The sequence below is a fragment of the Panicum virgatum genome, chromosome 2N, assembly GCF_016808335.1.
Source record: "Panicum virgatum strain AP13 chromosome 2N, P.virgatum_v5, whole genome shotgun sequence".
NCBI lineage: Eukaryota > Viridiplantae > Streptophyta > Magnoliopsida > Poales > Poaceae > Panicum > Panicum virgatum.
The window spans coordinates 20942250-20963345 of record NC_053146.1 but is presented as its reverse complement, the minus strand read 5'-3'; the positions used below and the strand labels follow the sequence as shown (position 1 = coordinate 20963345).

At 42.2% G+C, this 21096-nt stretch overlaps 2 protein-coding genes and 1 pseudogene across 15 annotated transcripts; 1 reads left to right on the top strand and 2 right to left on the bottom strand.

Annotated features, from left to right (window-relative positions):
• The first annotated feature begins 2224 nt into the window (after positions 1 to 2224).
• LOC120663228 lies at positions 2225 to 2355 on the top strand (annotated as a pseudogene).
• Positions 2356 to 2614: 259 nt separating this feature from the next.
• On the bottom strand, positions 2615 to 7096 carry LOC120660028. The gene is given in 10 exon segments (XM_039938355.1): positions 2615 to 3022; positions 3423 to 4324; positions 4460 to 4545; positions 4641 to 4850; positions 4927 to 5031; positions 5145 to 5198; positions 5530 to 5574; positions 6328 to 6464; positions 6608 to 6761; positions 6952 to 7096. Coding segments are annotated over 9 exon segments (1746 nt in total). The 5' UTR covers positions 6756 to 6761; positions 6952 to 7096; the 3' UTR covers positions 2615 to 2963.
• Positions 7097 to 8324: 1228 nt separating this feature from the next.
• On the bottom strand, positions 8325 to 19412 carry LOC120660026 (U-box domain-containing protein 33-like). Of its 14 annotated transcripts, none has more exons than XM_039938349.1 (18): positions 19080 to 19412; positions 18174 to 18295; positions 17884 to 18005; positions 17495 to 17606; positions 17153 to 17339; positions 16628 to 16768; positions 15922 to 16389; positions 15051 to 15818; positions 12411 to 14829; positions 12161 to 12329; positions 11691 to 11812; positions 11123 to 11217; positions 10915 to 10992; positions 10696 to 10813; positions 10510 to 10572; positions 10141 to 10281; positions 9501 to 9833; positions 8325 to 9383 (listed from the first exon to the last, which is right to left on the bottom strand). In XM_039938349.1, exons 10-18 carry the CDS (start codon positions 12300 to 12302, stop codon positions 8670 to 8672), a joined length of 1806 nt encoding a protein of 601 aa, XP_039794283.1. In that variant the 5' UTR covers positions 12303 to 12329; positions 12411 to 14829; positions 15051 to 15818; positions 15922 to 16389; positions 16628 to 16768; positions 17153 to 17339; positions 17495 to 17606; positions 17884 to 18005; positions 18174 to 18295; positions 19080 to 19412; the 3' UTR covers positions 8325 to 8669. The 14 variants fall into 14 exon arrangements, 7 of the variants coding, with proteins under 7 accessions (XP_039794283.1, XP_039794282.1, XP_039794284.1 ...); XM_039938348.1 differs by having other exon boundaries at positions 17495 to 17599; XM_039938350.1 differs by having other exon boundaries at positions 17153 to 18005; positions 19080 to 19314.
• Positions 19413 to 21096: the final 1684 nt, after the last annotated feature.

Sequence of the window (21096 nt, the reverse complement as noted above, 5' to 3'; positions counted from 1 at the left end):
AATAAACCTTAGAAATTTAAATAAAACCAATTAAATTTATTAATAAATGCTGAAATTTAAATTAGGGTGTTACAAAGATGGCGCCCGCCTCCCTCTTTTATAGACACAAGGAGGGGCGGAGTACATGTACGTGAAGATCTAAAGTCGTCATCTTCTCCCCGAATCGGGGGTGCGCAGTGGGTGGCTACTGTAGAAAATACACTGTGGGGCACTGAAGAGCATGGCGCCAGGCGTGGCGATTGTCCTGGGAGTCATCCTTGGTCTTGCGGAGATCACGCCGGCGTCCTGGTAGCTCCAGCGGGCGGCATGGTGGCTCCTGTAGAGGGTACCGTCCCCTGCACTTGACGAGGCGGTGTTCCGAGGGTCCTGCAGACGGGGGTCTTGATCGGATCAAGGTTCGGGCCGCGCCCGAGGGTCGTGCCCATGCCGTTTGAGGGTTCCGCAGCAGAAAAAGTACGAGGAGTAGGCAGTCCAGTGGAAGGAGCAGCGCCACGCACGTTCGCATAGTGCGCCGCAGGTTCCCACAGTGGCGCCACAGTTGGTGGATAAGACCCTGGTCACAGCCACTGTGCGGAGTGGTGGCCTGACGCCGTCTGACCCGAGCGCTGCGGCGGAGTTGTCAGCATTTAATGCCTCCGTACGGTGGGCTGGTGGGCGGATGGCCGTTTGTCTTTTCTGTCGAGGGGTGGCCTCGAGCGAGGCGGAGTTGATCCGCTTGCTCGAGGGCGAGCGAGGCGGAGACGCAGTGCGCTGTCGAGGGTCTCGGCGGGGAGCCCTCGAGCGAGGCGGAGATTGCCCCGCGGGTTCGAGGGGGTTCGGACGGGCCGCACCGTGTACTTGGGCCGTGGATTGGGCTTCTTTGAGTCCTTTTCTTTCCTTTAGATCGGGAGGAGACTGTTGGCCTTGGTGGGCCGGATTGCCGGACATGTGTTTTGCGTTTTAAGGGTGATTTAGTCCCTTGATTAGGGTGCCCCTAATCATGGTACCCGACAAATTTCTAAACTTATTCTATGCTTTTATTCCGGTTACTCTCTCGAGTTTTTATCTTAATCAGCAAACTCTAAAAAATGAATATAATAGTTAGCAAACTTATCTCAAACTCTCAAACAAGTCCATAAACATTTTAAATACTTAGATTCTTTTTACGAATTGTTTCATCAAATCAAGTTGTAATCTGACTCAAAATTAATAAAAAAATTCATGAGGCAATCATCTTTGATACAATATTTGATGATTTCTAGAATTGTTATTTTAATGTATTTATTTAGTAGTTGATTTTACTTTAAAGATTAAAGTAGTACTAAAATTATTTATCCTTTGTAAAAAATCTAAGATTTTTTTAAAAAAAAGTCAAATCTAGGTTATTTAGAGACTTTGATATTTCATATTCAATTCGTGATAATTTATTCATAAGTTTCGGATCCACTTTGAGTGGGAATTGAACTTGATTCGAAACTCAAATAAATTGTAAACAATACATAAATTTTTTTCTAAATAAATATTATATCATAGAAGCATATGGACCACTTTGAGTTGCTCCAAATAAGTTTTTTTCTAAAGGTTTTTTGAGAGTGTAGGACAAGTTTAAGAATTGGGATAAAAATGTGGAATAAGCTTACAGACTATTTTATGTGCATACGGAGCATTTTGAGAGTACGAGGATCAGGATAAGAATTTGTGACAAGTTTAAGGATTGGGATGATAATGTATGACAAGTTTATGTACATTTTAAGAGTACCATGGTTGAGATAAGTTTAAAAACCGTTGATGAAATTTACTCTGTAGAAAGCAAGCAGGGGAGAAATTTGGAACGCTGACTCGTCCGGCACTCCGGCAGCAGTTGAAGTGATGTCATGGAATTTGTTTGTGCAGCTACTCCCAAGTCGCAGCCTAGAACTAGAAATGCATGAACTTTTCATGTTAGCCTAGCTTATTAATATTAACAACAGAGATAGGATTCGCAAAAACAAAGAAAGAAAAGAAAAGAAAAGAGGAAAAGCCAAGAAGATAGGCCTGCTACTGCTTATCCTGGAGCCGAAATGAAGTACACGGGCTGAACTAGCAAGTAAATGGGCCAGAAGGCCCAACTTGTGCACGAGCGGTGTGGCGCGCGCTGCGTAGGTTCATTGGTTGGGTAGTCCCACCCCGCCGAGGCAAGCAAGCAGCAGGGGCAGGGCGGACGCCGCTACAAGATGGGACGCATCGCAACCGGGCAGCGGCACGCAGCTGCGCGGTGCGCAGAGGCACAGAGCGAACTATTCTTTCGCCTTTTACTGAAGAATACCGTGTGCGCGCCGCAAATAGTTATAGCAGCATACGCCTATTTTTGGAAGGTGCTTTCCCTGTATGGGAGGGCCCCAACAATTCAAGGAAAATATTTGAAATATTATGGAGGGTGCTTTTATGTTGCTGTGTCCATCGAGATTTTAAATTCTGATACTCACCTTATTTCAAAAGGTAACCTCATTAACTTACAGATGAGTTGGAAGGCCTGTCAAATCTTATCATTTTTTCCCAAAGAAATCAATCGCTGTGTTGGCTAACAAGCCTCCAAGCGAACACAGCGAATGTCCTCAAAGAAGTAGAGAAGGTAACATTGCAAGCAGACCGGAGATGCAAAACACAAGAAAACTGAGGCAATGCATTCAGGATTGTTAAGGGCGCTCAAATGAGTACAGAAGAAGAGAAACTTGAGTGATCAACGCATATTTCAATCACGTTTCATCTTACCAAGAACAGATTCCACACAAGACCTATGCCCTTCTAAAACTGGAACCCTATGCTTTGATGAGCGTGTCAGCTCAGCTACAAAATGGCCAGCCATTTCACAATCATCCACGGAAAACAAATTTGACCTTGAGACTTTCATAGCACCCTTCTAGGTAAGCACCGCCTTCGCTGTAGTGCTGTAGGACCCAATGAAAGCTCAGCCGGACACAAAATTTCTTCACTCTGCCATGCCTTCACTTGTCATGACACAAAACAAGTTTCACGTGATCAGCTGCAATTGCCTCTTTCCACCCTACAAAACACAACCACTCTTCAGTACTGAGCTAAATAAGGAAGAACCACAATACAATTTTCAAATTCAAAAGATACAAAAATTTATTTACACTCCAAGGCATATAAACATAACGTAAAAAAGAATTGTCATAAGGGCATAAGTTTATTTGAGCACTTCTTTTCATTCCCTCCGCTACTTATATAGAATATATAGATGTTTTCCTGTACACATTACTCAATACAAAAAAACTTGATGCAATTTTCAAGTCAAGTATTCTTTTTCTAAGAAAGAAAAATGGGTAAGAACTGCTAAGTCAATTAACATGCTGAAAAACTACTTGGCTAAGAAAAATCGGGGAAAACTTATTGGTCAGCTATGCTTGAAGGGTGTGTGAATGGAACAGCAGTAAGATGTTTACTTTGAGAACGGAAGGATGTAGCTTCTTTACTGGAAAACATGGTTCGTCGTAAATGTTCACCCTCAGCGAAATCTGCACTGCAGCATGTTGAATGACTGCTTTCATCTGTCATACTACTGAAGCAAGAACAGTTCTGATCAGCTGGCGCACTATTGCCATCACTATTAGAAATGTCTTCATTTCTGTTTTCCTTATGGGTAACCAGTCAGACCACATTGACTGATGCATGTTTCATAATTTTGGAACTGGGAGGGACTCGTTCATTCTTAGAACGGGAGTCCTTCAAGTGTTCATTACCATCTTCAATTGCAACACTTATAGATCCTATTAGCACACGAGAGTTTTTGCTAGGAGCCATGTTGTGTTCATCATCTACATCTAACCCATGTTTAGGACACTGGTTTCCAATCTCAGCTGGCACTTTCCGTGCCCAAGTTTTGTTTCTATTTGGTAAGGAACAGACATTTGCATCCCTGTAATTTGAAGGTCTCGCTAAAGCTGCTTGCTTTGAAGCAACTGCCGAACCAGACACAAAGTTAGTTTCAGCAAGTTTCTCTGTTATGCCTAAATGATGCCTTGAAATAACTTGTTTCCTTAACACAACACCTTTATCCATTTCAGGCACTGAATCACAGCTGACATATTCTACCGATAGGTCCACATTAAAACCATTGCCAGTTTCTGAAGTAACTGGTCCTGGAAATTGAATATATTGTGACTTTTCTTGCTCATAAAGGTCAGGATCTGAAATAGCCTTGAAACTTTGAATGCCAGGAGAACAACTTGTGTCATCCATGATTTCAGGTAACTGAATCACCACATTCTCGTCCTTCAGGTCTTTTAACCTCTGTTCTTTCTGCCTAAGTTTCTTCATCCGCTTCCTTTCCATCAGTTCGGCTTGCCTTCAAGTTATAGAAGAAAATAAAATACATGTCAAATCAAGATTGAATTATATGGTGGTGTATTTAACTATTTATACAATAAATAAGTTAGCCAGATATTTGAACTATAGTATGGTCAAAGTGTAAAGCAATAACCTTTTCTGAGCAGCTTCCTCTTCCTCCACCAGTAACTTCTGGCATCTTAATGCTTCAGCAGCCTTATCAGCACACCATGCTTCAACCTGTTTTTTTATTTGTAGTCACAAATTAAATTGATCAAACTTATGGCTAAAGGGTAAATGCCAATTCCCTTTGCACAATAGAAGCACTATCTTACCAGCTTTTGTTCAAGCATGTAACTAGCACATGCAACAACATTTTTCAACTCAGTTGCAATTTTGTTTGCCTCTCCATCAAACAAAAACTTTTGTATACAAGCAGCTGTGTTTGTGCAAAGAAATGTTTTCTCACTAGCTTCACCAAGAACACTAAATAGATCATTCGATGACACAGGCAACTGCATCGAAACCTTTGTTTGAATCAAATCCTGCAGAGACCAAAAAGAGCTTAACATTCCAAATCCATAACATAGATCAGGAAAAAAAGTAGCTCAAAAGTCTTACCAGAAGCTCACTGCCAGCTCTTGCATATGCCATTGGCAATGAAGCATACCCTGGCTTACACATCCATGCTGATAGTGTTGTTAAAATTGATGAACCGGTGACACCCTGAAAATGTATTTCTATTCCCAGTTATTGTTTTGAAGGGAAAATGGTAAAAATATGTATCACTTGCTATCTGGAAAAACGAAATTAACAATCTGATAGTATTGCATAGTTACCTCCACAACAACATTGTTCGAAGACAAAACTGTGCTGGCTTCATCCACAGTCAGCTAAAGAAAACAAAAGGATAAATCAAAGCTATGAGCAAAATTGTATCTAATAAAGGGAGTCACTTGAATAAACAAGTCAATGGATAAATCCAGATATAATTCACGATTCAAGTTGACACGTACAAAAAGTATACTGAAAGTTATACGGCATATCTTATCTTTTTACATGGGAAGTTACAAAGGAAACAGAGCGTATTGTCTCCTTTAAAAAGTTAATAAAAAAAGAACCAAGAGGCAATTAGTACTTAATATATCACAAAATACATGATCAAGCTTAGAACAAATTTAGGAAATTGGCGAAGTAAGAAATAATTTATTGCAGATAACTTACTTTGTTCCAGAATGCGGCAAGATGGTCTCTATTCTTGGGAAAATCCTGCAGAGCATAAACAGTGTCATGCCAATATGGAAATGAGATGGAGGAGTTCCTTCATGGGGGAAAAAGTGAATATGCAATGTAAATGAAGTTCATTATGACAACAAATAACTCTGTGACATTGATAATAGTTAAGATGTTTAAACTTGAATAACTAGGGAAAAGAGAACACTTACAAGAACACGACATAAAAAAAACGAAGTACAAGTCAGTTGAACAATTTTGCGCTTACTATTAGGTTGGTAAGCTAAGCATTCTACAATAGATTATGAGACATCTGGGGAGTTGTGTATATCCCAGGTTTTGTAGAAGCGAAAGTACGTCATGCGGTGGCAACAACAAATTGCATACTTTCCAGGAAAATAATAGGTGACTCAGCCAGCATTTCAACACCACCAGAATAGGAAATGAATAACAATTAGAATTTTGACTCGGGAAACTAGCAAGTTATTATGCAGAGAGCATGCATTCGTCCGACGCACAACTTAACGACTTATGCTAAAATAACCATGCATATATGAAAATAGGAAGCATACAATGCTACTAATCACCTTCAGAACTACCCTATCAGAATACAGTGGCAAAAGTACGTGGTGGTGAAGCAGTTGGCTGAGATGATGGAGATCAGACTCGAGAGCTATCTCCATACTTAGATTTAAAAGATCCGCAGTTCTCTTACGTTTCCCTCATTTATGCAACTATGGTAGGTTGGCACAGAATTGGCAGGAAAAGACAAATGGACAAACCACAGACCTTGTCTAATTTGAGGGTTCGGCGATGAACACGTGTATGCCGCCGAAAGTTGATTGAAGAACAGAATTCTCTCGAACACTTGGTACACTTGTCCAGCTGCACCTTCGGAGGCGAGAACAATGGTCAGCCTGGAAGATCTGCAAGGTTTAAAGAAACAAAGATGCACACAGGTTTATTTGTTGGTGGCGAATCTCCTTTTGCTTATCCGACAACACCACAGCCTATATCGCAACTGAATAGAATACCTGCTTTCGACAGGACATACATTTTTCAGTCTCACCATTTGCCTTTGCAGCAGCCTGAGCGATCGCAGCAACAGCGTCCGGGACCTTCATGGACTGGATTTGGCTGGACGTGGGGATGATGTCCCTCGCCGTTTCTGCACTGTCCTTGGTGGTGACATGACTGGATTTTCTAGATGCACTCATCTCCAACTGCAAACAGGGGAGCGATCAGGGGCGGACCCAGTATAGGACCGATACTATGTGCAACAAAAAAAAAATCCAAGTTTAGCAGGTAAAATACATGGTCAGATCCGAATCCAAATAGCATACATTAGGGTTTTGGGTGTTCGATTCCGTACAGTAGGAAGGGAAGGTAAGGGAAGGGAACAGGTGGGCTCACCTGCCGTATGCTCGTTGCCGGCGAATCTCACGACGAAGAACTGGCAAGTGCGGCCGCTCGCCCTGTCGTCGCCGGCCCGCCGCGAGGAGAGACCGAGAGTGGAGCGGAGAAGGAAAATGGAAGGCAGAGGAGGAAAAAGAAAAAAAAATTAAAAAGGAACTCGCTCTCGGGGCCGTACGTAACGGCCCGGCCCATCCGACGGATTGCATCACCTTGCGGCCCATAAACGAGCCAGCCCATGCCCTCCGCAGCTCGCGGACGCTGCTGGTTCGCTGTTCGCTCGCTGAGGGACAAGGAAAACTGGGCGCCGCCGGGTGCCACGACGCCTCGCTCACAGCCGTCCACCGCGCCCAGCTGGATGCCGCCCGCTTCGCCGCCGCCGGGTGCCGCACCATACGCTCGGTCGGTGCTTGTTCAGAATTCTGTGTGCAACGAAAAAAGATGTGAGGAGCTGAACTCCTCATGGATTGTAAAATTGTAATCTGCTGGTTTATTGGGCTTGTGAACTATAGGGTTTTTTTTTTATAGGTCTACGAGACAATCGATTTCAGCTGCCTGCTAACTGTGAATTTGTTGTCATCCGTCACATGGAATGCCAGCCGGGTTTCCGACATGGGAGCAGAGCAGACAATGGTGGGCGTCAGAATCAGCTGCACCGAATGATGAATTGAGGTTGTAAATTGATGTAAGTTGTGACTAAATATCAAATGTGATGGTCAAGTGCTTTTGTCAATTTTATAATACTGCCACTGAAGTTGAATTGGGATTACTTAATGCTGTCAATTTAAGATCAGATCATTGAATGTGGCAAAATGACTGCTCCCAGTACTGAAATTGAGAGCAGATCACTGTTGTTGAATTTGGTACATGTCTGTAAATTTGGGTATGGATTTATGTTTATATTTACTTTTAGCTTTCTTTGTCACTTTTTGCTAGGAGGCATCCTGGGATCATGGCCACACATTTGCAATCAAGTCTGTAAATATTTGGCGATCTCTTTTGCCACTGAGTTATGTTATGAAATCATATTCAGATGTGCTCTCAAATTGACATCATTCAGTAATCTCAGTTCACACAATTTCGGAAACAAACTCTCAAATTGACGAAGACATTCAAAATTCGGTAATCTCACTTATGTTCTGTAGATGTTGGTGCATTTTTCTACAAACTAGGTCAAAGTTAGAAAAGTTTGACCTCAGGAAAAACATAAACTACTTATCTTTCTTGTATTTTCTGATGAATGCCATTTGCATGCATTGATCAATTTGATTCCGTACAGGTTGATTGTTTTTTCACACTACAAAAGGAACATGCATCTAGAGACTGCATATGCCTGCTCGTTGTAATGGATTCTAACAGAACATGTAAGATCTGCATAACTTTACAGTATGTATTGCTGCATGCTGCAAGGGATCCTAAACAGATGTTGGTGCACGTTCTGAAAAAATACCATGCACCTGCAGAGTTCTTGGTTAACCAATTGCGACTGCATCTAGCATTTGCTTAAGTTCTTTCATTCACACTGTTGTTTCTACTGTACTCCTAAATGTTTACAATATGTTCTAATTCAGATTTATTCTTGGATATGCTTATCTAATCACAAGAGAATTACTAGCTAATACTACTGTTGGATTACTACCTAATACTAGTTTTCATGGTATTTGCAGCAACATACTAGGAAGTCGATATACTGTACAATAATACAATATTCAGTAAGTTCAGCTTCCATGGGAATTCCATTTCCAGGATTTACTAGCTGGCGTTGCCATGGCCCGTAGGATCTCGAGCGATCTCCACTCGGCGTCGGATGTGATTGCCGGCCGGCGCTTCCTCTCCAGGCTGCAGCACCTCAGCGCCAGCTTGAGCAGCCGCTCGGCCTGCACCTCCGGCCAGGCCCCCGCGGACACGTCCAGCACGCTGTGCACGGCGTCCATCTTCACCGCCTCGCGCGCCTGCTCCGCGACGTTGAGGTCCAGGAGCCCCGTGAGCAGCTGCAGAATCACCACGCCGAACGCGTACACGTCCGACTGCGTGGTGAGCTCGCCGGTCATGAAGAACACGGGGTCCATGTACCCCGTGGTGCCCATCGGGTTGGTGCGCCGGCCGATGGTCTCCTCCTCCAGCGGCTTCACGTGCACCTCCCGCGCCGTCCCAAAGTCCCCCAGCCGGCTCACGTTGCCGGCGTCCAGGAGGATGTTGGTGAGCTTCAGGTCGGCGTGGATGATGGCGTGGGGACGCCTGGAGTGGAGGTACACCAGCGCCGAGCGCTGCTCGGCGAGGATCCTGACGCGATCCTTCCACGGGAGGCCCTTGGAGAGCCTCTCCAGGAGGGTGCCGTTGGGGAGGTGCTCGTACACGAGGCTGCACGACTCCGGGCACACGCCCGTCAGCCTCACGATATGCGGGTGCTCCAATTTGCTCAGCACCATCACCTGCGGTTACTGTATGTTAAGTTCCTCCGTTTACAGTATGCCATTTTCCATGCATGTCCACGTCTGGGGTATAAAAGGTGTCTGGAGTAGTTGGGATATTGAGTTCATTGGAGTTACCTCTTGCTGATATTCAGGGAAACCTTGTCTACCATGGGGCTTTAGCATCTTGATAGCCACTGGTGTCTCACCCAGTTTTCCTTTGTAAACTGGACCATAACCTCCTTCTCCTATTAAATTTCTTGAGTGGAAGTGATCGGTCGCTTTTCCAATCTGCGACGTTGAGAATCGTTCAATGTTCTCTGGAATTTGAAACTCTGGGTATCTAGGTTCTGATAGGCTCTTCCGCTTCAACGAAGCAGCCATTTGTCTGGGTGACAAACTCCTCGCACCACGATTAGGGCCCTCTCCTTGAAGCTCTTTCAGTTTCTTTTGTAGTCTGTCTATTTCCTCCTGTCCAAAAGAAAAACAAAGGGTGCTGAATAACAATACTTATATGATGCCCTAAGGTTCTTTTCTTCTTCTTTTGTTCTCGTCAGAACTAAGGCGATCCAATATATTAATGCTATCATATGACATACATTTTATTACCATATGATTTTTATCACCTATTTCTCTGAACGGATATCCTGATGTTTTCTTACCTTCATTAATGTCATTTTTTGTTATTTTGAACAGATTATCATTATAAAAAGTTGAAACCATCTGGCTCTGTTTTTAGTTGTGGAATCTGAGGAAGGTTTTGTCGTTTAATTCTTACCATGATTTTTTCAGCCTTTTCAGTTATATTTCTGAAACTCTGTATCTCATCAGACTGGTCAGCATCCTCTTCAGCAGAGTTTTCCATCTCGTCGGAAGCAATTGATTCCTCTGTGCCTTGTTCAGTCACTGTTTCATCTTCCTGCACAACATGGTGGGAGCAATCAATATATTGTTGGTGAATTATCCCTACCTGAGCTAAAACACATACTCCTTTGAGGCTACACTGGTGAACATAAATATAGGCCTCCTAAACATACTTAAGTGGGCAGTAAACTTAAATGGCGTCTATGGAGTATTTCTAAAAGAAGATATTTTAATGCACATATCATAGAAGTTACCCTAAAAGCATAACTATTGGAAAGCATACCATTACTAATTGATCAGAATCATCCATTTCATTCAGTTCCTCATCATCCATGATTTCATCAGCCTGAAATCAATCAAATGTGGTAGTACAACAGAACTTAGAACTGACTTTGAACAATTACTATCGACCTGGTAGAAATGGCTATTATTATTGTGAATGGGAACTCTTCACAGGAAATTTACTTACGAGGTCACTTGGTGGTGTCATGTACCCATCAGATTCCTCACCTAGCTCATGTATAGATGCTAAAATATCTGAGCTGCCTCCATAGCCAATATTTCCACTGTGCTCCAAGTGATCGTTGCTGGATTTACAATAATAGTATACATCAAGTCATTTCCCTGTGTGATCCAGAGGTAATGATAGTAGGCCAGCTGCCATTAACTTAGTAGATCTCAGGTATACCTGGTGGAGATGTGTTTTCCATTGAGCACCACCCAAACCTGACAGCATTGGCGAAGCGCCACTTGCCTTGACATGTTCCTGTACAACTTGGTTTAGTTTTTCATGCTAAGATAGAACATTAGTTTAATCTGTGTACAGGTTCTACAAAGAGCAGTATATGTGAAGAGATGTTTGTTTGTTTTTCTTGATGTGCAGATTCAGTTCTGACCTTGAACCAATGACGATTCTCTTAATTTTGAGCTTCTTTACCAGGTTCACAACACCAGCAACAGTGTCATCATGTGTGAGATAATGTGCGCTAACCTGCAGGAACACATACTTGTTTCAAAGCATGTTCCCTAATAAATAAAATTATCCTTAGTTTCAGGAGCCTATTGCAACATTAATTTGATCCCTTGCTCCACATGACTTGTTTCCTTAACTATCAGTGTAGATTAAATAAAATATTCACTATATGGTACTGCTAGATTAAGTTTATTTACAATCCCAGATGGTGTTCAAATAGTATATCAAAGAGGAATGTCTAGGTTTTAATGTAACTCATTTTTGTTTCCCCTGTAGGAAGGAGGCCACAGACATGCATATGTACTAGTATTAACAGTTTAGCACACTGACTTAGAATGGAGAGATTAGAAGGTTCCAAGGCAAAAGTACCAAGCCTTTAAGGTATCAGAGGAGTAGAATGTTTTTCTTTACCAGATAAACCCAAATAAGCACTGCTGTAATCTGACTTCTATGAATCCAAACTCAAATATAAATTGATAATGTAGCATTACCTTTCTTGTACCACACAGATTTTTGTACTGTGATAACATGTTGACCATAGCTTTTGTTTCTCTGCCTCTATGCATCTCCTTCTCCTTTTCATCCGCAAACTTGTAAAGAACTTTGCCACCCACTGCAGTTGGGAGGATAGGAGAGGAACAATAAGGTGCAGCTCATGACAATACGCTCTGTTAATGCCTATGGTCATCGAGCATAGCTATATATTGCTGGTATTTGTGCTTAGACTCGTGTATCCTGTTAATGCCTATGGTCGTAGTTATGCAAACATTGTGCATAAAGTTGGCAGTTCCGGAAATTAATGTGGCTATCAATTGTCTCCTTCTATCGACCAGTATTTTTTCATCCTTTCTAGTTTATTGGGTTGGATGACCATATTCAGCATGATAGAAAAATAACCGAATGGATGAATTGCAGGGCAAAGATTATAAAGGATTTGCCTGAAAGATTATAAAGATCTTACTGAAGGGCATCCACTTGGAGGGCCAGTGAACATGGACAAGAACTATGGTGGCCCTCGGGAAATTCGCAGCAGTCCATAGTATGTTAGCTTTCTCCTTTCTTGAGTTCTTCCCCACCGCAATATGTACCTCTTCCTCATCCATCTTTCTCAGCTTGCTCCCTACAGGTACCTTCAGGAATCAAGCTAAGATTCTGCTTTGCCATCTGCTTCAGCAGGAGCATGTCTGGACTGGGGAAAGTGAGGTAATTACCTTTTTCGTGTCGCGCCACTTTTTACTTCAACCGCATGGTATTGGTATTGGTATCAGCATCGCCCTTATCCCTTTTGTGCCTTGTTATTCCTAGGAATTGTCAGTTCAGATAGAGCTAAATAAGAGGAGAGGCTGGAAGTGTGGCCGCGGATTTGGTTTACTTATGGTGGGATACCGTGTACAGCATCATCCAGCACGTCATGTCAGTGTCTGGCTACGTGCCCCAAGTAGAAAAGTCTTGCTCCAATTTAGGAAACATTTTCAGGAGCCAACTCAAATTACAAAACGAAATACTACACTTGTTTGTGGTATTCTGTTTCAGTGACCAATTCTTTGGAGTAATTTCCATCATCGTTTGTATGATATGCAAGAGGAAAAGGTTTTTCTTCAGCTATGGAAGTCGGTCGGAAGCTAGCGTGGTGTCTCAGAGTTTCAGTATGGCCTATGAGTTGTGCAAAAAATTCTACACCAATCCAAGAAGTTGCAGTACATGCCTGTCCTCGGCGACTGACCTTTGATGCTTCACGACGAAGTCGTCCAATTAGATGGCGATTATCACAGTTTCATTTATCGCATCTCCCCGGCCGGCAAGGCAGCCATGCTTTCACAGCATCAAAGCAGGTTGCTTTCAAGCTGCAGAAGAAATGTCCATGATATGTCTGTCTGGTATGGATCCTTTGAATTCTGGTGCACTGGTGAATGGCAATTGGACATTTGGACCTTGTTCTTTCTCCAGGAGTGCCTTTCACAGCATTCTTGCTCTCAAAGCTGTCAATACAGTAATCCACGTCAGGACATCTCCAATTTTTTTTAACACGGACTGAAGAGCATATACCGGTATCATTCTTTGAGCTGGGCGACGTGAAGATTGAGGCCGAAACTTCTTTTCATTGGGAACTCCATGGGAGTTACTCATGGTCATGGGCTGTTGAACGGCTGCAGAGTTCCAGAAGAGATTGTACATGAGCATGTGTAATATAATTCTTGTAGTAATTCAGGTAGAATTTCTGATCAGACAGACAGACAATTCAATTGCAAATGCAAGGCGCCACAGGTAGTTCGTGATAACCGGCTTCAGAGGATCCATCTCAGTTGCTTTCATCACGCGCAATTCCATTTTGTTAGTTTCTTCTGAGCAGATTGCTTCTGGCAGCTTTGGTCAGTCGTCTGAGACTGTGACATTGTGCCTTTCTGAATTTCCTGTGATTTGCACAGGGTCAGACTTTGACAAACCTGGGCACTGGACACGACTTTCAAACAAAGATCCTTTTTTATCCACCCCCCATGACGTTCTGCAATGAACAAATGGACATTACTGATGGAAGGTCATCGCGAGATTAAATTATCCGTGTACTTTTGTCACGTCTTTTTCCCAAACTACACAGTATATCAATGTGCTACTGAAGATATATTGGGAATGGCTAAGTTCTAATATGCACAAGTTTAGAACGCTTTCCATTTACCAGTCAGAGAGGTCCCCGCCATATTTAATATTCACTCAGCAGTATGCATGGCCAGTCTGCCATTATTCAGAATCAGAACTCAGCACAGGGTGATCACCAAAACAGTTTACATTATGTAAAATCCTGTCCAACATTAAGCACCGGTTCATTATATTTTACTTACAAGCATAGCTCGAAAAAAAGACCTGCGTATATGGCTTGACGCAGGAAAGCGTTTTTTTTTTTGTGTATTTCTTTATTCTTGTTGTAGTGCCTGTTTAACATGATGTAGCACAGAAACACATCTTACAGCATAACATGTTATGTGCACTGATCTCCTTGCTAAGTGTTGGTCCAGTGATAAAACCCCCCTCTCCCCCACTCTAACACCTAAGTTTTAGGGTCGGAGTAGCTAGAGGGGGTAGTCTAAGTTGGTACCAGAGCCAGGTCCCGGGTTCGAAATCCACCGGCCACGCATTTCTTCCGCTGCGCGATTTCCCCTGCGGGGTTCGCTGAGACCAGCAGCCACAGGCGCGGCGCGGCTCGCTCGTCGTAGGGGGGATGTTGGTCCAGTGATAAAGCCCCCCCTCTCCCCCGCTCTAACACCTAGGTTTTATGGTCGGAGTGGCTAGAGGGGGTGGTCTAAGTCTAAGGTCATGGTTGGGTAGGAGGGCATCTGATTTACATCCATATAATTTAGTCTACATTTAAAACAGATCCTGAAACTTCCAATATCAATCACCCCCGTCCAAACACCTTTCATGCTGCCTGATAAGAAGAGAGACATATTAATCTCCATTTGTTTGCAGCCATTCTTGAATTGCAGAGCGGAGAGCATGATTGGGCAAAAGATCACAGTGGGGTAGCTCAAGGTTTGTCATGGGTGATGTCCGATGACCACTGTCCAGCCATTCCCTTATTGCGTCAGCTTCATAGGTAAAACCATCTGCAGCAATTAGAGGGTCCCTCATGACATCCTGTAACACATAAATGCAAAGGTGAAACAAGGTAGCACAATATCGGAATCTCAAATTCTGGCTATACATTTTCTTTTTTGTAAAATGACTATGAATAATAAACATATCAGAAAAGTTAAAGCAATATTTAAAGGCCAGTTTCACTCCAGATGTTTTACAGTAAAAAAAATAGGGAATCACAAGAAGGGAATTATATTCACTATGCAAAATGTACTACTCACCTGCAGTATTGGACATATGAAGTAGGATGGCACACCACCGAGGTCTTCTGATACTGATTTAAATGACAATGAACATAGCATCATCGAAGCAGACTTGAACATTGGTTCAAGTACAGTCCAAGCTTCTGTTTGCAGGTCAGGACGATTTTTCCTTCTTATTTTACAGCATCTCAAACCTAACTCAGCCAACTGCTCAGCATACATGGCAGGCCATTCACCAGCAGATAAATCTAATATTGCTTGCAAACAACCCTTTTCCATAGCCTGCTGCACTTCTTTCAATAGACCAAATCCTGATCTTCCAGTTAAAAGGCGTAGGAGTACGATGCCAAAAGAATATACATCAGATTCGGGTGTCAGGTCACCAGAGATAAGGTATTCAGGATCAATATACACAAAAGAACCCTTTGGGTGGGTATAACGGTATAGGGTAGTCGTGGCCTTGAACTGATCAGTCAATATTTGGCTTACACCAAAACCACTGAGTTTAGCTACATTATTTCCATCGAGAAGAATGTTAGATGCTTTCAGGTCACTGTGAACAATGCTATGAGGCTTATTAGAATGGAGGAAAATTAGCGCAGAGCAAATGTTAGAAGCGATATGGGTTCGTAACTGCCAACTAAGAGGCTTGGAATTATCTTTGCAAGCCAGCCGGTCATCCAAGCTTCCATTTGGCATGTATTCATAGACAAGGGCTTGAGCATCCTTGCATGCTCCTATAAGAGTGACAAGGTTTGGATGCCGCACCCTGCTGAGAATTTCCACCTGTCAAGCAGAAGCAAGAAAGACTTTAACCATCTGCAAGACAATAATTTACTTGAACCAACAAAAATGCAGTTTGGCAAGTGGTTAGAACTGAGAATTCAACCTCTTGACTGAACTGTGACTGTGTCTGTGTAGTTTCAGGATTCAACTTCTTTATAGCTACGTTGGTGTGCCGAAGAAAGCCCTTGTATACACTTCCATATACACTTTCTCCAATCTTCATTGAGTGGTCAAAGTCATTAGTTGCTTCCTTAATCTCTGAGTAGGATAACTCCGTAATGTGCATCATCCCCTCTGTAGTTGCACTAGACTCTCCTTTCTTCGCACGTAGCATTTCTGTCTCTCTCAGCGCTTTGTCACGCTGCAACATCAAATCCTTGATGATACGATCAGAATGGGCACCTCTCTTCTCCAGGACCATTCTTTGCTCACGTTCCCCTTGAAGCTTTGCACAAAGTTCGTCAGTCCTTACTGTAAGACTCTCAATTTCTTCCATTATTGTTGTCAGCTTTTCTTCCAGTTCATTCTTTTGCTTCATTTCACGGAAGTACAAATTTTCAGAGGCTTGTGCCTGTTGAGGAAATTCAATGTGAGACATAAAGAACTTTGTTCAAAGTTTAAGCCTGTAGCTGCTACTTATCCAGAGTAATGTCTCCAGTTTTTTAATCCACAGTTATGTTTCTGAAAGTACTTTGCATGCACAGTAAAAATTATTACTCCCGGTATTACCCTCGCTAGCAAACAACAATGCAAGTCAATTTAAGTCCTCTGATATATTGTGAATGATAATTATAAATTAAGATAATTACTTTCTGTAAAGCCTCAAATAATTCTCTTTCTGCTTTTTCACGTCTGCATTTCTCTTCATAAACCTCTTGCCTTACACTCTCTAGCTCCCTGAGGATATGCTGGAAATTATCACAGGACTCACTAGTTTCTTCAACATTTTCCTGCAAGAGATCAATTTCACACATCATGTTTTTGTCGATTATGGAAATACAAAACTAAGATATTGCTGATGCATGAGACTAGGTAAGCCAATGCTGTTAAGACATTGCATTGCAATTCTAGAAGTTGATTTGAAGATCAAGACTATCAGCTAAAGTGGTATGAACTAAAAAATCGTCTTAGTGTATCTGTCAAGCAAATTCTCCACCATGGAGCACGATCTAGGTGCAGGTTGAATCATTGACTGTGTCATCATGATATGCTATGAGTTATGCACGTTGACTATCATTTAGCAACCAGCCTCCAAATCTTTCTTTATAAATTAATAAATGTAGCTTCTTCGTTGCTTGATTTTAAGTTCGACATAATTTCGGCGCCATCATTACCTTCCCACTGATGTAGAACGGGTCTGAAGTAGTCCTTTCAATCCATTGCTCCCCGATTGATTTGCATAGCCATGTGTTTGCAACACACCACATTTCTGACAGACTTGCTGATTTGTCCAAAGAATGTGTGGCCCCAGAGCTTTGTCTACATTCTTGCATTTCTTCATGGCTAAGCTGAACAGCTTTCCTAGTGTAGAGGAAACAAAAAAAATCTAATTCGAATCAAGGTATCTACATTAATGTTTTTACTCATTTCACACATGCAAATGGACTCAAGCCTAGAAACTATCATTGTAACTGCAAGCACAAACTTAAAGTGTATGCTCAGCTCACGAACCATACCTACGGCAAACCAGTGTTCCCTTGCAAATAAACCAAATTTTGCACGAAGGATCTGCATTCTGTTCTATGAATCGTGCTTTCCTGGACTTCGGAATCTTCATTTTCCTGAACTCTTGAAACCAGGAGTTAGCTTTTAGTGAACCAATGGGGAATATCTTATTATTCAGAGTTAGAAAAGTAGTAGAAACATGGAAATTTCTTACAAAGTAGAGCATAGGCTAGTCATTTATCTAATAGAGTACAAACCAACATTTCTCTGAAGCATATGTATGAATCTACAACCTTGCAAATACATGGGTCCTCGCTATGATTAGGAAACGCTTATCTATAGTTATCATACATAAAAGTGTTGCTGCAGAAAAAATATCATTGAGAACTTTGGCACATACTTAGCATAATGCTTATCAGATGCTGCACCCATAACAAGCACAGTAACATGATGCTTAGAAATGAGCTCCACTAGTCCCTGTGCAACATCATCTGATTCAACTACCAACTTCTCAGCATGTATCTGCGAGATGTACAGCGCAGTGAGTTAACATGATAGATTATCTGATGACATCCTGTGATTAAATCGGTACATTTGTGCTGCAAATGATTATTCTGCAGTTTCTCCATTTCTAGGGATGAAAATGTGGATTGCCATAATTAATTATGTGGAAGAAGCAGAGCAACAGACCTTTTCTTGTGCGCATAAGTGTCGGTATTGATCCAAACTGGCATTGACTCTTTGCAGCTCCATCTCCTTGTATGCAGTCAGCCCCTGCTCCCCATCGTGGGCAGCTGGAATCCTGGCACCCACTGTGCACAACGTTGGAGCATAAACATCAGAACATGTGCATTCATAAATGGAATTGGAATTAAAATTAGAACCAGGAATATGAAAATCACTATTTATTCCAACAAGGAGCCCAATTTAATACGAATAGTGCTGCAACCGGCAAACAAAGTTCTCCTCTTTGAGTTAAATTGGGCTTTGTTGCACACAGCCACACATGGAACTCTAGTGCAGGTAAATTTGCAGGAATATTCGGGCAAGAAGCTGTTAGATACTTGATTGCTGTTAAATAGGGCCTTGTTTGGTTTGTGTTGTGTTAGTGAATAGTGACACTTTGACCGCTAATTACGGTGTCAAACAAAGCCAGTTTACAAAACCAACTTCAGAACCCCCGCGCTAGTGACCCTGAAGAATCTAATGAGGCCTTTGAACGCGCGATTAGAGGAAGATTACTGTAGCATCACTGTAGCCAATTATCGATTAATTACCGTCATTAGATTAGTCGCGAAAATTTACACCCATCTCTAAAAAGATTTTGCAAATTGTCTTCATTTACTACTTCATGCATAAAAGATTCTTTCGTAGAATGGAATAGTGTAGCCTGAACCAAACGGGGCCTAGATAGCCGAACTGTGAAAATTACACAAATTGAAGCTGCAACATATGATTGGCATGATAAAACAGTTAACGATATCATCTCCTGAAGTCTGAAGAAAAGACCTTTCCGTTTGCAGCAGTAAACAGGAAGACCTTTATTTGCATTTGCAGCGGAGAAGAGGAAGTGGGAGAACAGGGCGAGGGACGTACGGAAGGGCAGGAGCTTGGGAGGCGAGTAGACATGGAGCAGCACGAAGGAGGCAGCGCCGGCGCCACGGGGGAACCTGTGCAGCGCCCAGAGCAGCGTGGCCCTGGACTCGGCCACCTCCCTCCCCACGGCCACGTACACCTTCTCGCCGGGGAGCGACGGCTCCGGCGAATCATCGGCGTGCGGCGTGGGCGGCGAGGATGAGCCGGCCGTGGCTGTAGCCATGCCCGTGCGCTGCAGCTGCTTCGTCTGGTGCGTTTGGCCTGCAGCCTTGGAGCTGTCCACGGCGGCCGGCGGCCGGTTGCTTTGCTTGTCGGGGACCTGACCTGCCTGCCATTTCTGGGCCCCCTGTACCCATTTATATAATCGTTTCTACCCGCCCAACACGCAGAAAATTCTCTTTTTACACTAGTGTATGTTGCATTCATCATACATTACCTAAAAATCACCGTCTTTTTTTCTACTTTTCTCAATCACGCGTCCTAGTAGAAAGGGCGTGTGTGTGTGACTGCTTGATTATGATTTATGAGTTTTTACTTTTTAGGATGTGATGTGCTGCATCTAGTATATGTTTTCTTTTCAAAAGCAAAATTCTGTACGATGTGGCTATTCTCCTGAATAAATAGTATTATGTGAGAGGAAATAAGCCGAGACAAGTCGAGATTTGGTCAGCCGAACAGCCTAGCTTCCTACTGTGTTTGATTGATCCTTTTTTTTGTTTTTGTTTTGACGTGTTTGGTTGGTTCTGGGCGAGCCCGTTCCGGGAGGAATCTGTTTCTATGAGGAATTGTTGAGTACTACTGTGGTTTAGCTGTGGATAATGCTAATTTGTTTGTGCAAAAGTAAACAAATTTTGATGCAGTAAATTGATCATGTGGGAATTACATAGGCGGATTACAATTAATACAGGCTGCTGACATTTTACCATTTGTCTAATTCCTCAACGGGGTAATAAATCGCTTGCGCTTGAGTGCTTGACTAGTTGACTAGTACCATCAGTAGCGCAAGCACACAGAGTTGACATGGGAGACGCGTAAAATCTGTTTTGCCGTTCGTTGACGATTGATTATCAGGCCTTCGGTCACTTTCCTTTACTTTCCTTGATGATGATGTGTTCACTATGATTTTTGCAACTGATGTACTACCCTAATTAGCTTGCGTGTCAATTTGATCCTACACACGCAATTACATACGTTCACACATAGCATTTGCGATTAATATAATACTAGAAACTGGGGCGCGCCCTTGGCGCGCCAGCTTGGGCTGATACAGTAGATGATCTGCGAGTAGTATTAGCGTAGGCTATGTGTAGAGGATTATACAATTGACATGGAGGTGGGGATTAAGTGGACGAAGAAAGCGATGATGGAGTCCCGGAGATCTTAGTTGTAGGTTCGGGAATTTTGTAAATAGAATTTATGTTGTAATTGTAAAAAGAAAGATTTGTACATTTTTTCTTAAGCTGGAAGTTTAATATAAATGCGAAAACGGGAGAGTTCAAGCTAGAATCATGAAAGTTAGCAATCTGTAGACACGTGATGGTGTTTTTTTTAAGAAATTAGGGGTAAATATTTATGTGAACGAATTATGAAAATATTTTTTAATTTAAAATTTTGTTGTGCAGCAGGGATTTAGATTTTCAAATTTTGAGTGATTTTTTTGTATTCAAAACTTGTTGACATAAAAATATTTCAGTGTCCGAATCATAGGTAGAATGGATTTCATATAAGCATTGGTGTGAATGAATTGTGGAAGTGTTTTGAGTTTAAAAATATGCTCTGTAATAAAGTTGTATATTTTGAAATGTTAAGCAAATTTTATGTAGGACACGTTTTGGTTCGAATGTGTCTTGGTAGTCGAATTCTATGTATAGTGTCGCTAGTGTAGAAGTAATGAATGAAACGGATTGTTACATAATTTAAGTAATATTCGAGGGTATTTCGACGAAAATTCTTGAGAGAGGAAAAAGACGGCGGGGTGTATTCCAAGGAAGTTAGGGAATTTTTTTTCAAAATGTAC

Excerpts from the sequence above, each read along its gene's own strand:
- LOC120660026 (XM_039938349.1), bottom strand. The coding sequence starts at position 12,302 with ATGGATGAGGAAGAGGTACATATTGCGGTGGGGAAGAACTCAAGAAAG. Across the intron at positions 10,573-10,695 it reads TGACACCACCAAGTGACCTC|GCTGATGAAATCATGGATGA; the intron begins GTAAGTAAATTT and ends GATTGATTTCAG. Across the intron at positions 9,834-10,140 it reads AAAAGGCTGAAAAAATCATG|GAGGAAATAGACAGACTACA; the intron begins GTAAGAATTAAA and ends TCTTTTGGACAG.